A 12,476-nucleotide genomic window follows, 5' to 3' on the forward strand; every position below is an offset into this window, starting at 1 on the left:
TGTGACCAATGAGTCAAACAGTCGACCCAAGGCCCAGAGCTGTAGCTGTGACCTGTTACGTAACGCTGAGAGTGAAGCAGCTTGTGTTGTGGGCGGGTGAGAAAAAGCTGATGTGAGGTCTGCCGGTCTTTAAAACGTATGTAACAACAGAGTGTGGTGACAGACCAGGCATCAGCCCTACAGGTAAGACCACACCTGCTACTGCACATGTACTTCTGCCCTGCGTGTGTTGAGGCGTTCACTCTCCTAATCTGATTTATTTATTTCTTCCTATTGAAGAGTTTTCTGAAAGATCAGCTTAACACAGGATTAAATATTCTAATGGGAATAAAAGTCACATAAAGATTCTGTAAAAAGAACCTTGATCATATTATGGAAAGAAATAGTAAAAAGAAAAAGAGAATTAAAAGTTTAATTTTGTATCACTCATGTAACTGACATATTTATCTTTAAATGACAACATCTTTATTTTATGATCTTTCACGTGTCCCCACCAACTAGATACAATAATTGCATTATTTGCATATAAGTTATTAGGTGTTGTGTTATAGTATTTTATATTTAATTTTTTAAGCCATGGTCCATATGTAATGATTTAGTTACAACTCAAAATACATCAAACAATGTCTAATAAAGTATGAGAAAAAAACAAAAAACTAAACAGAAGCATCAAACATTAAGTGTCCTACTACGCTGTTGGAGAGCCTTAAACACAAATTCAGCCAATTGAAATACTTCATGTGTGAATGGATACTGAACAATAATAATAATAACAATGATAATGAACAGAAACCTAAATTGCATTCAAGCCTATAAAAGTTTCATGTATTTATAAAAGGAAAAATAATCTTAACATATAACATGGTTTTGAAATGTATAAGATTAAACCTTCAAATGTATCTCTTTGAACTCTGAAACAAACAAACAAAAAGAAGTCAAAATGAAATATCAGGGTGTTCGAGGGTTTGATGTGGGCAGATCACACGGGTCCAAGTAAGATAAATCCACACCTCATTTCTGTCCAATGCTTGTGTTCATCCAGTGTTGGGAGGTAAAAGTGTTTATGTAGGACGATGTAGCAGGTCTGACTTCAATGCATGAATTCAGAGTTCCTGTCACAGACCTGCTGTTAAAGTGGATTTCTTTAAACATAGGCCCAACTTTTTTCTTTCTACATATTTTGTGGGTCGGCTGTGGCTCAGTGGTAGAGTCGGTCGTCTCCCAATTGGAAGGTTAGTGGTTCGATCCCTGACTGCTACAAAGTGTCCTCGGACAAGACCCCCAAACTGCTCCTGGTGGCAGAGCCATAGGGTATGAATGTGCATACATCTGATAGGAAATTAACACTTAGGCCTCTGCCATCAGTGTGTGAATGTGTGTGTGAAAGGTTGAATGTGACATGTAGTGGAAAAGTGCTTTGAGTGGTCGGAGGACTAGAAAAGCACTATACAGTCCATTTACCATATTTTGAGGTCTATATGACGGATAGATACTAAAAGTGTGTGACTGTCTCCAGTAGATGTGTTCATCATGCAGCAGTGAAACAGGCTGTAATGGCTGCAACATAATCCTTGATGGATCAAAGTGCGTCCACTAAAAGTTCTTGTTGTTTCCACTGACAACGTGTGACAACATGACAGAAAGGATCCCTACAGAGATAGACCTTTTTGTTGCAGAGGAAGATGAAAAAAAAAAAAACAGCCTCTGGGGCCAGGGTTTAAAAATAGCTGCATCCCCCCTTTAAAACATTTGGTCACTTGTTCACTGTAATTATAATCTTTCCTAACAGTACAGGCATAACTATGATGAAATATTAAAGAAAAGTCCGTATTTAAAAAATGTCGTAATTGGACTGAATTGTAAAATAAACCATCTTGGCTGTTAACACTGTTTGACTCTAGGCTCAGGTGAACATGTTGTTGCTCCTCCACAGTCTCCTGTGCAGCCATGGCCTCCAGTCTTCCACTCCTCCTGCTGGTCCTCTGCAGTCTGACTGTGACTGACGCCCAGCTCAAGCTGTTCAACCTGAGAGCCAGCGATCTTCCCTCCAACATCCTGGGAACCACAGACGGCTATGTGAAGGTGTTCTGTGGCTCCGCCACGCTGGGTAAAACGTCCGTCCGTAATGACAACATCAACCCCTGGTGGGAGGAGGAGTTCTCCCACTTCAAGGCGCAGGAGAACGACGTGCTGAGGATGGAGGTTTTCGACAGCGACTTCCTGGCTGATGACCTGGTTGGAGTCTGCCAGAGACAGATCAAGGTGGGAACCCACCAGCATGACTGCTTCCTGAAGAAAGGTGGAACACTGCATTACTCCTACACCCTCAGTGGGCAAGGCAATGTATAGATGTATGTGACCTCTGACCTTTACAGGCAGCCTGGATTTAACCCAGCATGACTACATCTGATGAAGGGTCTCTGGGTTATTGTTCACAATCACCATCAAGTTACCAGAAAAGATCCAAGCTGTTTAACAAATAAACCCTGTGAACATTGATCCCATCTCTTTGCTGTGATTCATCATTTGTTATTTCAGGAACAATAAAACATAAGACCAGCAATGACCAAAAGCTAAATGGATAAGATCAGCAATTATCAGAGTAAAATAAGTCTGGACAAGAAATAAAGATAAAATCAAGGAACAGTTAGCAGCTATAGAAAACCAGTGAAAGCCAAAACGTTGTGGGTTTTATGCATTACATTCATATGAATGTTTGACTGGGAAATGTAAAGACTGGCTTTCCTGGAGACTGATTTGTGGTACAGAGAGAAAATGTATTTGTCCAATGTTAAATGCCATATAGGAAATAAGTTCTGCACAGAAATAATAGATCTTGTTATGCAGATACTGAAAGCTGCTAAAAACATCCTGATGGATCAGTCCCTGATTAACCACGGATCTGACCACTCAAAACACTACATTTCATTCTCTGCATTCACACACATTCATGCACACTTTCACAAAGACACACAAAACCAGAGCACTATTGGATTCAATATCTTGCCTGAGGTTACTTCCTGAAGGAGCCGTGCATAGAACTTCCTTTCTTCCTTTTTTTATGGGGACAGAGAGCGAGCATCAATAGCTTTGAAGGATAAACCAGAGACAGCATGGTTGAGCAGATGGGTCTGGGTGAGAACTTATTTGCTAAGGAGCCTGAAAAGGACCTGATGTTTTGGTCTTTTGACGACCAAGTGGACGAGTTGGAGTGTGAATCTTGCAAGGGTGATGCTCCAATTTTTTTGCTTGGACAAGAGAAAATCTAACCACTTTTCCACCACAGGAACTTTCTTTAGGACCAGGAACCTTTGGAAAAACTCAGTGGGTTTCTACCACAAGGACAAGGGTCGATATTAAGTTAGACGACCCTCAAAAAGCTTCCCAAGAGTTCGGGAACTTTAAGGGAGGGCTTGCAGCGATGAACATTTCTGATTCATTGAGTACTCACATATGTATTCAGACAGAAGATTAGTATTAATAGGTGGACACATCTGCAAGAGAGCAGGATTGTAGGGTTTTATGCACAATAAGCAAGAAGAAACAGATCAAAGGGAAGACCATCTTTATACAATATGATCTTATTCCATGATCAAAGATTAAATGTTAAATGATTAAAGAAAATAGATCAGAGTACATTCACTCCACTTGTGGTTAAGACTTTAGTTTTATTTGGTGTTTTAAGGTGAAAACATGGAAAAACTCAGCAGAAACAGTCATTCCTCTCATTCTCATTCATATCCCTCTGCCATGACACAGTACGAGAGTTCAACAGCAGTCCAGGTGAGGGTCAGCACTTTGTAACTCATTGTACCACTGTGTGGAGGTAAAGAGTGAACTGAGATATACAATCTAGCATATTTGAAACATGTGAGACACCACTCATTCACACTGATGTAGAAAGAGAGCTGAGACCCTCCACCATAGACACCAAGACCCAGGGAGAGCACACAGGCCCTCCTCTCTGTGGGTTAGTTTATGTGGATCAGATCCATCACACGCTCCTCTGGGTGTGTGAATGTGTTTACTCCCTCTGTGGATGATTAACACAAAAATGATTCAGCCAGCTCTATAAAGATTTTACTCCTGCTGTTCTCCATGTCTGTTTGGTTGGTCAGTGATGTGTTCACTGTCTGTGGGTAATCTGGATTAATAAAAGAAGCTGAGTCTAGATTCAGAGCCTCCCTGTTGAAAGGACAAAGCACAAGTACGCATGCTTATGGACCTCACTAAAGGGGCTCTGACAGCTTATTGTGATCAGTTGTTTGGGAATATGCACCACATATTCAAATGACATGATGAAGGCCTTCAGGTGGGTCCTGCTTTATTGAACTTGAGACTTTGACAAGGGTTTCTCTGTCAAAACCTAGGCACGACATCCAGCGGCCCCGACGGAAGTTCATCTTCAATGTCTTATTCCTTCTCCTCTTAATCAGTCATCATATGAAGGCTGCTGTTATTCTATATTTTTCTTATTGTCAAAAACTCCACATAAAGACCAAAACCAACAATGTGTGTTACTCAATGCTTTCTGGAGGACTTAAAAAGGCTTACAAATATATATCTTTAATTTTTTAAAAAGGGTAATAGTTTCCTAAAACAGCCGGACACTCAAACAGTGAATAGTACATTGTTCGGGGACTTTTTTAAACAGTGCAGAAACACACAGTTGGTGTCCTTTAAGTTTTTAAAATGTTTTTAATATTTGTGGACACCAATAGAGCTCTGTGGCACAGAGGATATATAAGGCTTTGGATTACAGACATCCAGGGGGTCCTTGTTTAATGATGGGTGTCCAGAGACACAACAAATATCCGTAAAACACTGAAGTGTGCCTGTTTAACCACAATTTAAACAATAATTACATTATTATCAGTGCTTACCTACTGCAACCTGACCTCCTGTGGCGAGCTGTTCAAGACGTTTATCCTGTACTGTCCCATAACCTAACCCCAAATATGAAAACATAAATATGCTCCACACATCTGACTTCAACACTGATTTGTGTCTGTCAATCAGTGTGTCTTTGTCAATGCTGGTGGTAGCCTGTAAGTCACAAGCAACTGTCATAAGCTATGGCTGCTTTTTCTGAACCTGTCAGTATGCTAACGGTTAGCTGTAAGTATACAGCTAACGGTTAGCTGTAAGTATACAGCTAACAGCTAGCTGTCATGCCAAAGAGCTCCAGGAGATTTACTCCTGCCTTCCTAAAGTATTCAGGAACCAAAATGCTGCGTTCATGGTGTCCATGGTGTTCAAAGGTGTGCTCAGTAGGTGTGCTCAAATAATTGTCCCCCATATTGATGAAAACGCCTATGAGGTACACTTAAGGGTCCCAGTGGGGACCTCCTCTATACAGTATGGAACAAAATGCTCACTGGATCCATGGTGTTGAAGGTGCACTTGGTATGTTTGCTTTCCCCCATTCTGATGAGCCTATGGGGCGTGCATTAGAGCATGGCCTACATGTGAGCCTGCATGAATACGAGGTACGCTTAAGAGTCCCAGCTTGGGGGCTTGAATTATGATCACCCTACTTTGGATACACAATACAAGTTAGATCAATACATTGTTGGTTGTAGCTGCACACTGGAATTGTTGACAATAAGAAAAATGTCGTCAATAACCAGACTTATCATAACATGGTTGTTAGCATAGGCAGTGATAGACATCATGGCTTTAAAACAGAAGAGGGCGCCACCTGCAGGAACGTAATCAATAAACCATCCGAAGACAAAAGACATCACTCAACTAGCTCACAGAACTGGAAAATCATTCCTTGCTGAGGGTTAAAAACAAGAATTAAAGACGATAATTAAGGAAAAGTCATCTTTCTGCCCCGTCACACCAGAAAGTAAAAGTTAAATTTAATCTGATGTCCTAGTTTAAAGCATGGTGACGTAGTGACTACTCCCAGGAGGAGTTGGCAAGCTAATGTAGCTAACAAGCTAACTGAGAGTTTTAAGTCAGCTTTGCTACTTTATTGTCCGGCCATCTCTTCAAAATCTGCTAGCATGCTAGCTAACCGGACATAAGTTGATGCTCATGTTAAAGCAAAATTCACCTTTTCAACATATCACAAAGCGGCCATTTCCCCCTGACATCAGACCCAGGGTCTGAAGCTCACATGGCGTCATCATGTTGTTCTGCTGTGTTCACAGTCTGGAAGTATATAAGTCATTTTACAGCTTATTGACCAGAAGCTGAAAAGACAATTTTAAGACACATATATCTCATAAGCTACCTTTATACAACAGCTAACTTTAGCATTCAACCACTTCTTAGCTAACGTCACTGTTTTGTAGTGTTATATTATACAGTAAGAAGGCGTAGCTAACAGTAATGTTAGCTAGAAATGTAATGAATGTTAACGTTAGCTACTGTAGCTAATAAAATATCATATGCATTGTTTTTCCTTAAAATGTGGCTTGATGTGCCTTCAGACCTTTGTTTCCTATTGTCCTTTCAGTTGCTGATCAATTTAGAAGCAATTAGCTTGAACACAGCCGGGCAACAGATTATCAGATTTACTTCACCTTCAGTGATAGACCCAATCTGGAGCCACATTTTTTGAATATTGCCAAAAATTCAGGTTGTTTTATTGCTGCAGTGACGGGGCCTTTTAGACTTTAAAAAACTCTATTTTTCTTTAAATTAAACCTTGATTGATTTTGTTCTTATGTGAGCTCTAGAGATCAGACAAGACATTCGTCCACATGGCAGGTCGGACCCACTGCAAGGTGTGAACTGTATTTTTGTGGGTGGGCGTTCAGTAGACAGTACAGTGTGAAGGGACAGCATTAAGGTTTCGGTGTCACTGGTTCCCTGGTTTCCCTTTAAGCTTGACAGCAGCAGAGGTTTCAGTACAGCTGGGTGGCTGAGGGGCGGAGGAAAGACAACCCAAACCTCATGGGAATAACAAAAGGAAAAGGCACTTCAAAAAATTGTAACTAATTCCAGAGTTACAAGATAGAATATATGTATATATAGATATATACTGCATTGTCATATATATACGTAGGAATGCAAAGACAGAGTATAAACACTTCACTTTAGATATATAATATATATATGCTGTATAATAGAATATATACGTAACCTTTGTTGATCATGGCTGGTAATAATAGGAGCGTAAAAAGAAGGGGAGAGATGTGATAAAGCGCTTTGTGGGTTTTTGGGTTCGTTGAGGTTTTTGTGAGGACAGAACTCGTGGCAATAGGTTTCAGTTGCTGTGCACAAACTGAAAAGTTGCATAGGCAAGAAAACAAGTGGTTCCATAGTCACTCAGTTTGGACCACTGAAATTGGTACGTAAGAAAGAATCACTCAAATGTAACATAACAGTAAAGTGTAGACAGTGTGTTCCTATCCAAACGGATAGCACAGATTGCTTTGACTTCCTTGAAGCAAAAAAATAAAATAAAGATTATTTTACATCAATACTAAAGAAGCAAAAGTCAGTTCAAAGTCAGCAGCATATTGTGCAGGACGTGATGGAATGGTAAGTGTGTGAGGAGACTTCATGTGCAGTGCGTGTTTACATGTGTGTCCAGGAAGCTGAGGGCAGGCACAGCTGCTCCGTGCCGACCCTACAGTTCAGTGTCCTGGTACTGGTAGGAGTTGGCGTTGAAGTATCCTGTGTCCTCCTCTCTCTCTTTTTTACTTGGGTAGAAGGGACCTCCCTCTTTAGGAGGAGGAGGATTCTGGGGTTCCGAGTGAGAGCTGGAGCTGCAAGGAAATAAAAGACATGAGTATCCCTAATTGAAGGTTTCTGTACGTCTCTTGTATAGCTCTTTCCTCTGATTTTTTAACATAATATTGTAGCAAACTCCTATATGTGGTTTTAATTTATGTGGAGTCTTAATTTCTATCTTTGCTTGTTGATGTTTTGTGGTTGTATCTGCCTTCCTTGAACATTACCCATCATTATTTGTTGCTTTGTTTCTTCAACTGTTGCTTTATTGTTCTTTATTTTACAGAAAGCACTTTTGTTTTTAAAAAAGTACCATATTTAATAATATATTAAATTAACAATTATTATTCCTCTGTTATATTTCTAACAAACAATCGACTGCAGGAGTGCTACCAAACACAGTCCTTCTTGCAGCTCTATCAGTAGTGTATTGTAAACACTGCAGACAGACAGAGACTTTATGAACACTCACAGCGGAGCTCGGAAACAGTCGTATGGCAGTAGTGAGCCTACCCGATAGGCTGAGGGCGGCTGTGATCCAGCTTGGCCGTCTTCAGAGGAACAGCGTAGATGTCTGGTTGCTTCTGAGCAATTTCCAACTGCAAACATGATCAGAGGATTACAGGGTGTCAGGACTGGAAACAAAGCAACTGAGTTGCAAAAAAACTTTCCTCATTAGATGTGCAAAAATGCTTCACTGCAAGAAATATCAGAAATGAAGTTAGAATCTAGACGTCTGAAGAGGTATTATACAACAGTTAGTCCCAACCAAGTAATCTGATTGGACAAGAGGCATTAAGGTTCAGGGAAAGATGATGGTTTTGGCTAAAATAACCCGTACACATTGTATTTAGATTTCACAGGGGACACAACGGTCTCATGGGTGAAGGAGAAACAGCTGATCTGTGATGTCACAGAGCTCACTAAAACATAACTTCCTGCAGGACCATCCAGGTGAAATAACGTGTTTTTAAGGGTCCTGTTTGTGTCTCAAGTCTTTTTAAGTGACTTTCCTGCAAATTATAGATAACAATATTCTCTCTCCTCTTAATTGACTTACCTGAGTTCAGTAAAACTCTTATCACTATTGCAAAAAGTGGTCTGATTGAACATTTAATAAGCATAATAATGCGATTATGCAAAGTGACCAATCAGTGAATCAGTCTAAATCACTGTCTACAGCTTGTGACACAACTCATGTGACTGCAGATGACCAATGGGATCAATGATCAACACCCACCCTGGCACTCTGAGCCTCCTGCACCTCCAGAATCCTTTGTGCTCGGGCGAAGTGATCCATCTTCTCAAAGGCTTTAATCTTCCCCAGGAAGGTCCTCATGGACGGATCCTCCACCAGGCTGTCCCCCGCTGCGTTCTCCTGCTGCCTGCAGGCCACTACACCTGCCCCGGCCAGAGCTGCAGGGGAGTGAACCGCTGCCTCCGCCATGCTCCCGCTGCTGCCCGTAGGCTTGGGTGCAGGAGGGGGTTGTGGGGCTCCAAGTGGCCGCAGACTGCTGCAGGAGCTGAAGTGGTGAAGCGGAGGTGGGGGTGGCGGGCTGGAGAAGCCGGCTGAACGTGAGATGGGGGGTGGAGGGTCGTTGTTGCTGCTGGCCGGGCTGCTGCTGGAGGGAGAGTCATAACTTCTGCTGCAGCTGGGGGGTGGAGGGTGGTGTTGACGGTGGTGATGGTGTGGGTTTGTCGAGCCGGATACGAGGACGGGAGTGTCCCTCAGGGAAAGTTTCACCTGAACAAGGAGGGGAGGAGTTAGAGGCAGAACACTAGGTGTTTGCAAACACTGCTGGTGTCCTTATTTTGGTGTTTTATACAAACTTATTTCCATGTTCATGATTACAGTAAACAATGACAGGATTATTGATCCCAGTCAAACCTCAGGATCCCCCCGGGTTACAAGAACACCTGGTGGACCCCAGAAACTAAAAGAAGGCTGAAATGAGTGGACAGAAGAATAAGCTGCTTCTGTCAGTGCTAGTGAGTGTACACTATAAAGGATCAACTCAGTATTTGCGATGGTAGAGCATTCAGGCACTTCTGAGTGATTCATGGACACAGGCACCCACATTACTGTCAGGGGAATACAGCGTCCAGTGTGTCAAACTTATTATAACTCATTATTATTATCAGATTCTAAGAACACTTCAGGATCTATTTCTAGTAGGGTACGAAGGCTAATGGGTCTACCTGGGCAGACCTACCTGGGTAACACTGAGCAGTATATAAAGGCTTGGCAAAAGAAACATTGATAACTCAGGGATCACATCAAAACACCTTTTTATCAAACAAAGAATCTGGATCTGTGGATGAGACTTTAAAGGTAGTGAGAGAGGAAAGACTAGAAGAGCTGTTTCAAGAAGAGCAGTTTCATTCCAGCCAAACAGCAGCTCCTCAGCAGCTCTCACTGTTTCCTTTGAACAGATATAAAGACCGATATAAAGACTGCTGTGATCTGTTGTTGGAATGAAAACCTGAACTCAGCTTTAGGTTAAACATCACGGCTGAAACACACGCCCACCACCCTGCACCATCTACAGAGGGGAATTGTGGGTACCCGTGTGGTCCAGTGAGCTGCTGTTGGAGGAGTCTGAGCTGCAGTGAGAGGTGTGTCTCCGTATCAGGCCGTTCCTCAGAGGAAAGGACAGTTTGTTCCTTTGGATGGCGGTAAACAACTGCCAGGAGGGATGTGATTAGAGTTAGTGTAGATACTTACTGTATGCTGCTGAGAAACAACGTCATCGCTGATTAATGTACAATCAAACGTTTGTTTCTGATATATATGGTGAAGTGGCAGAGTGGGTCCTGGATGTTTCTGACACACCTCTTTGATATCATTACGGAACTTAATTGTTATATTTTTGTGTTGCCATAAGTTTATTTTCATTTTGTATTATATCTGGTCACTAGATAAAGATGTAGAAATATTAATACTTCCTGTTTGACTCACCTTGTTGTCTGTTAAGAAGACAGGTGGGGGGCTCGACCTGCTTAGGACTTCCTGGCTGCTGATTTTCCTCAATCGACTCCTGATGTCTGGACTGTACCTGCGCAAGATCTACACACACACACACACACACACACACACACACACACACACACACACACAAATTCAAACTCCTGAGGAACAGCAGGGAGAGGAGACAGCCCAATGCAAATATGGAGGAGGTAACACATTCTATCTCCAAGTGTTGGTCTGAGGGAACTTAAGCGCTGTCTTCAGTTAGACTGAAGAGAAGTTTAGATTTTCCCAAAATAAACATTAAAAAGTGACCATGATGTTACTAACTGATTCTATTCTATTTTATCCCAAAGTTATAATGTTTGTACATGAAGGAAGAGAAAACATTATACTGAACAGGTGTACCATCCTACCAACATATCAGATATACAAGGACCACTGAGCGGGCTCCTCCAGAATAACCTGTGAGAAACTGCCCTTATAGCCAAATGTTATATTATTAATGTCATCTGACAAACAAACAGATATGTTTTAATTGTTTTAGAAAAGTTACAGTGAATTTGCATATTACGTAAAACCAGACTGTGTAACAAAACTTGTGTCTGCTGCATCCGAGTCTTCAAAATGAAATGCTTAGCTAGCTTTAACTTGTTAACTCAGAGGTCCTCACGTGAGGAATATGTTTGTTGGTAGTCTGGTTTGATTATTATATTGATGTGCAGAATTATTTCAAACACTCAGATATGACTGTTAACAATTCTTCAAATGCATTAAAGTATAGTAATTTTAGGTGCAGAGTTTTAATATTGAATTAAATGCTCCAGATTTGTATTTTGCTGTATGTACTGCAGAGGGCAGCACCATCCTGGGTGTGAAAGTGTCTTTCTGCTTGACCAACATTTTATGAAGACCTGGAGGAAGATGTGAATGCCTTGATTCCTATTTAGTACACGAGGCTGTGATGCACTTCAGCCTCTTGTGGCTAAAAGTAGTATTAACTAAAAACAGCATTTTCCCCACCTGAAAATATCTGTTTTCATAGATGATAAAAAAAGCAATTAAGAAAGATTATTCTGCTAAATAGCTTATTTTTAGCTCATCTATTTCTCACAAAGTTTGTTTGTGTGTGTGTGAGTGTGTGTGTGTGTGTGTGTGTGTGTGTGTGTGTGTGTGTGTCTGACCTCCTCGGCTGTGACGGGTTCAGATGAGCGGCTGATGGCAGAGATGTGCATCATCTCGGCATCGTGCTCGTTGTCGGTGTAGGTCCCGCCCTCGTCAGCGGTGTCGTCCAGGTCGGAGGTCAGCCGGCTGTCCATACTGAGGTAGTCGGCAGACATGGCGGACAAGAAGGACAGACGCTCCACGTCCTGGCAGTCCAGATCAGTCTCTACTCCCTCCAGCTAGAAGAGACACATGGTGGATCTTGGGTGTACAGGCAGGAAGGATGGACAGACGGATAGCACGAGAACAAGAGAGAAGAAAGAAAGACAAACAGAGCCGAGCTGTAGAGCACTACTGGCAGGAAGTAAGAAGACACAGTGAGCATGCTCAGAGCGCACACACAGGTGGCTGCTATGAAGGGACAGGTAGACAGAGGGGCAGTCAGTCCACTACAGACTGAAGCTATACAGTTTAACAGGTACACAAAGCTAAAACTAATGCAGCCTAAAACAGAAGTCCTGCTGTAAATCCTTCTTTTGATGATGGTCCTGTTTGAGTGACAGCAGCCTCAGTGTTCGGCGCTCCAGTACTTTATCAGTTTTTGTTTGAATGATTAGTCCCCTCTCTGATTACATTCAGCAGGGAAGAACTT

The 12,476-nt window shown here is 41.8% G+C and overlaps 2 protein-coding genes across 2 annotated transcripts in view; one reads left to right on the forward strand and one right to left on the reverse strand.

Moving 5' to 3' along the window:
• Window positions 1–1,947: 1,947 nt before the first annotated feature.
• Window positions 1,948–2,349, forward strand: LOC138609701 (perforin-1-like). Its single transcript, XM_069682342.1, has one exon. It carries the CDS (start codon window positions 1,948–1,950, stop codon window positions 2,347–2,349), a length of 402 nt encoding a protein of 133 aa, XP_069538443.1.
• Window positions 2,350–3,631: 1,282 nt separating this feature from the next.
• The window catches only part of LOC138610227 (tight junction protein ZO-2-like), an 82,906-nt gene continuing 74,061 nt past the window's right edge, over window positions 3,632–12,476 (reverse strand). Inside the window, exons 19-23 of the mRNA XM_069682945.1 lie at window positions 11,845–12,063; window positions 10,652–10,759; window positions 8,933–9,436; window positions 8,206–8,291; window positions 3,632–7,727 (exon numbers count right to left, since the gene is read on the reverse strand). Of these exons, the coding sequence (XP_069539046.1) occupies window positions 7,589–7,727; window positions 8,206–8,291; window positions 8,933–9,436; window positions 10,652–10,759; window positions 11,845–12,063 (1,056 nt within the window). The 3' untranslated portion in view covers window positions 3,632–7,588. The remainder of the gene's footprint in view (window positions 7,728–8,205; window positions 8,292–8,932; window positions 9,437–10,651; window positions 10,760–11,844; window positions 12,064–12,476) is intronic.

This window comes from Semicossyphus pulcher, unplaced genomic scaffold (genome assembly GCF_022749685.1).
Source record: "Semicossyphus pulcher isolate SPU_LCO1_2020_fin unplaced genomic scaffold, fSemPul1.0.p SCAF_6, whole genome shotgun sequence".
Taxonomy (NCBI): Eukaryota; Metazoa; Chordata; class Actinopteri; order Labriformes; family Labridae; genus Semicossyphus; species Semicossyphus pulcher.

Excerpts from the sequence above, each read along its gene's own strand:
- LOC138609701 (XM_069682342.1), top strand. The coding sequence starts at position 1,948 with ATGGCCTCCAGTCTTCCACTCCTCCTGCTGGTCCTCTGCAGTCTGACT.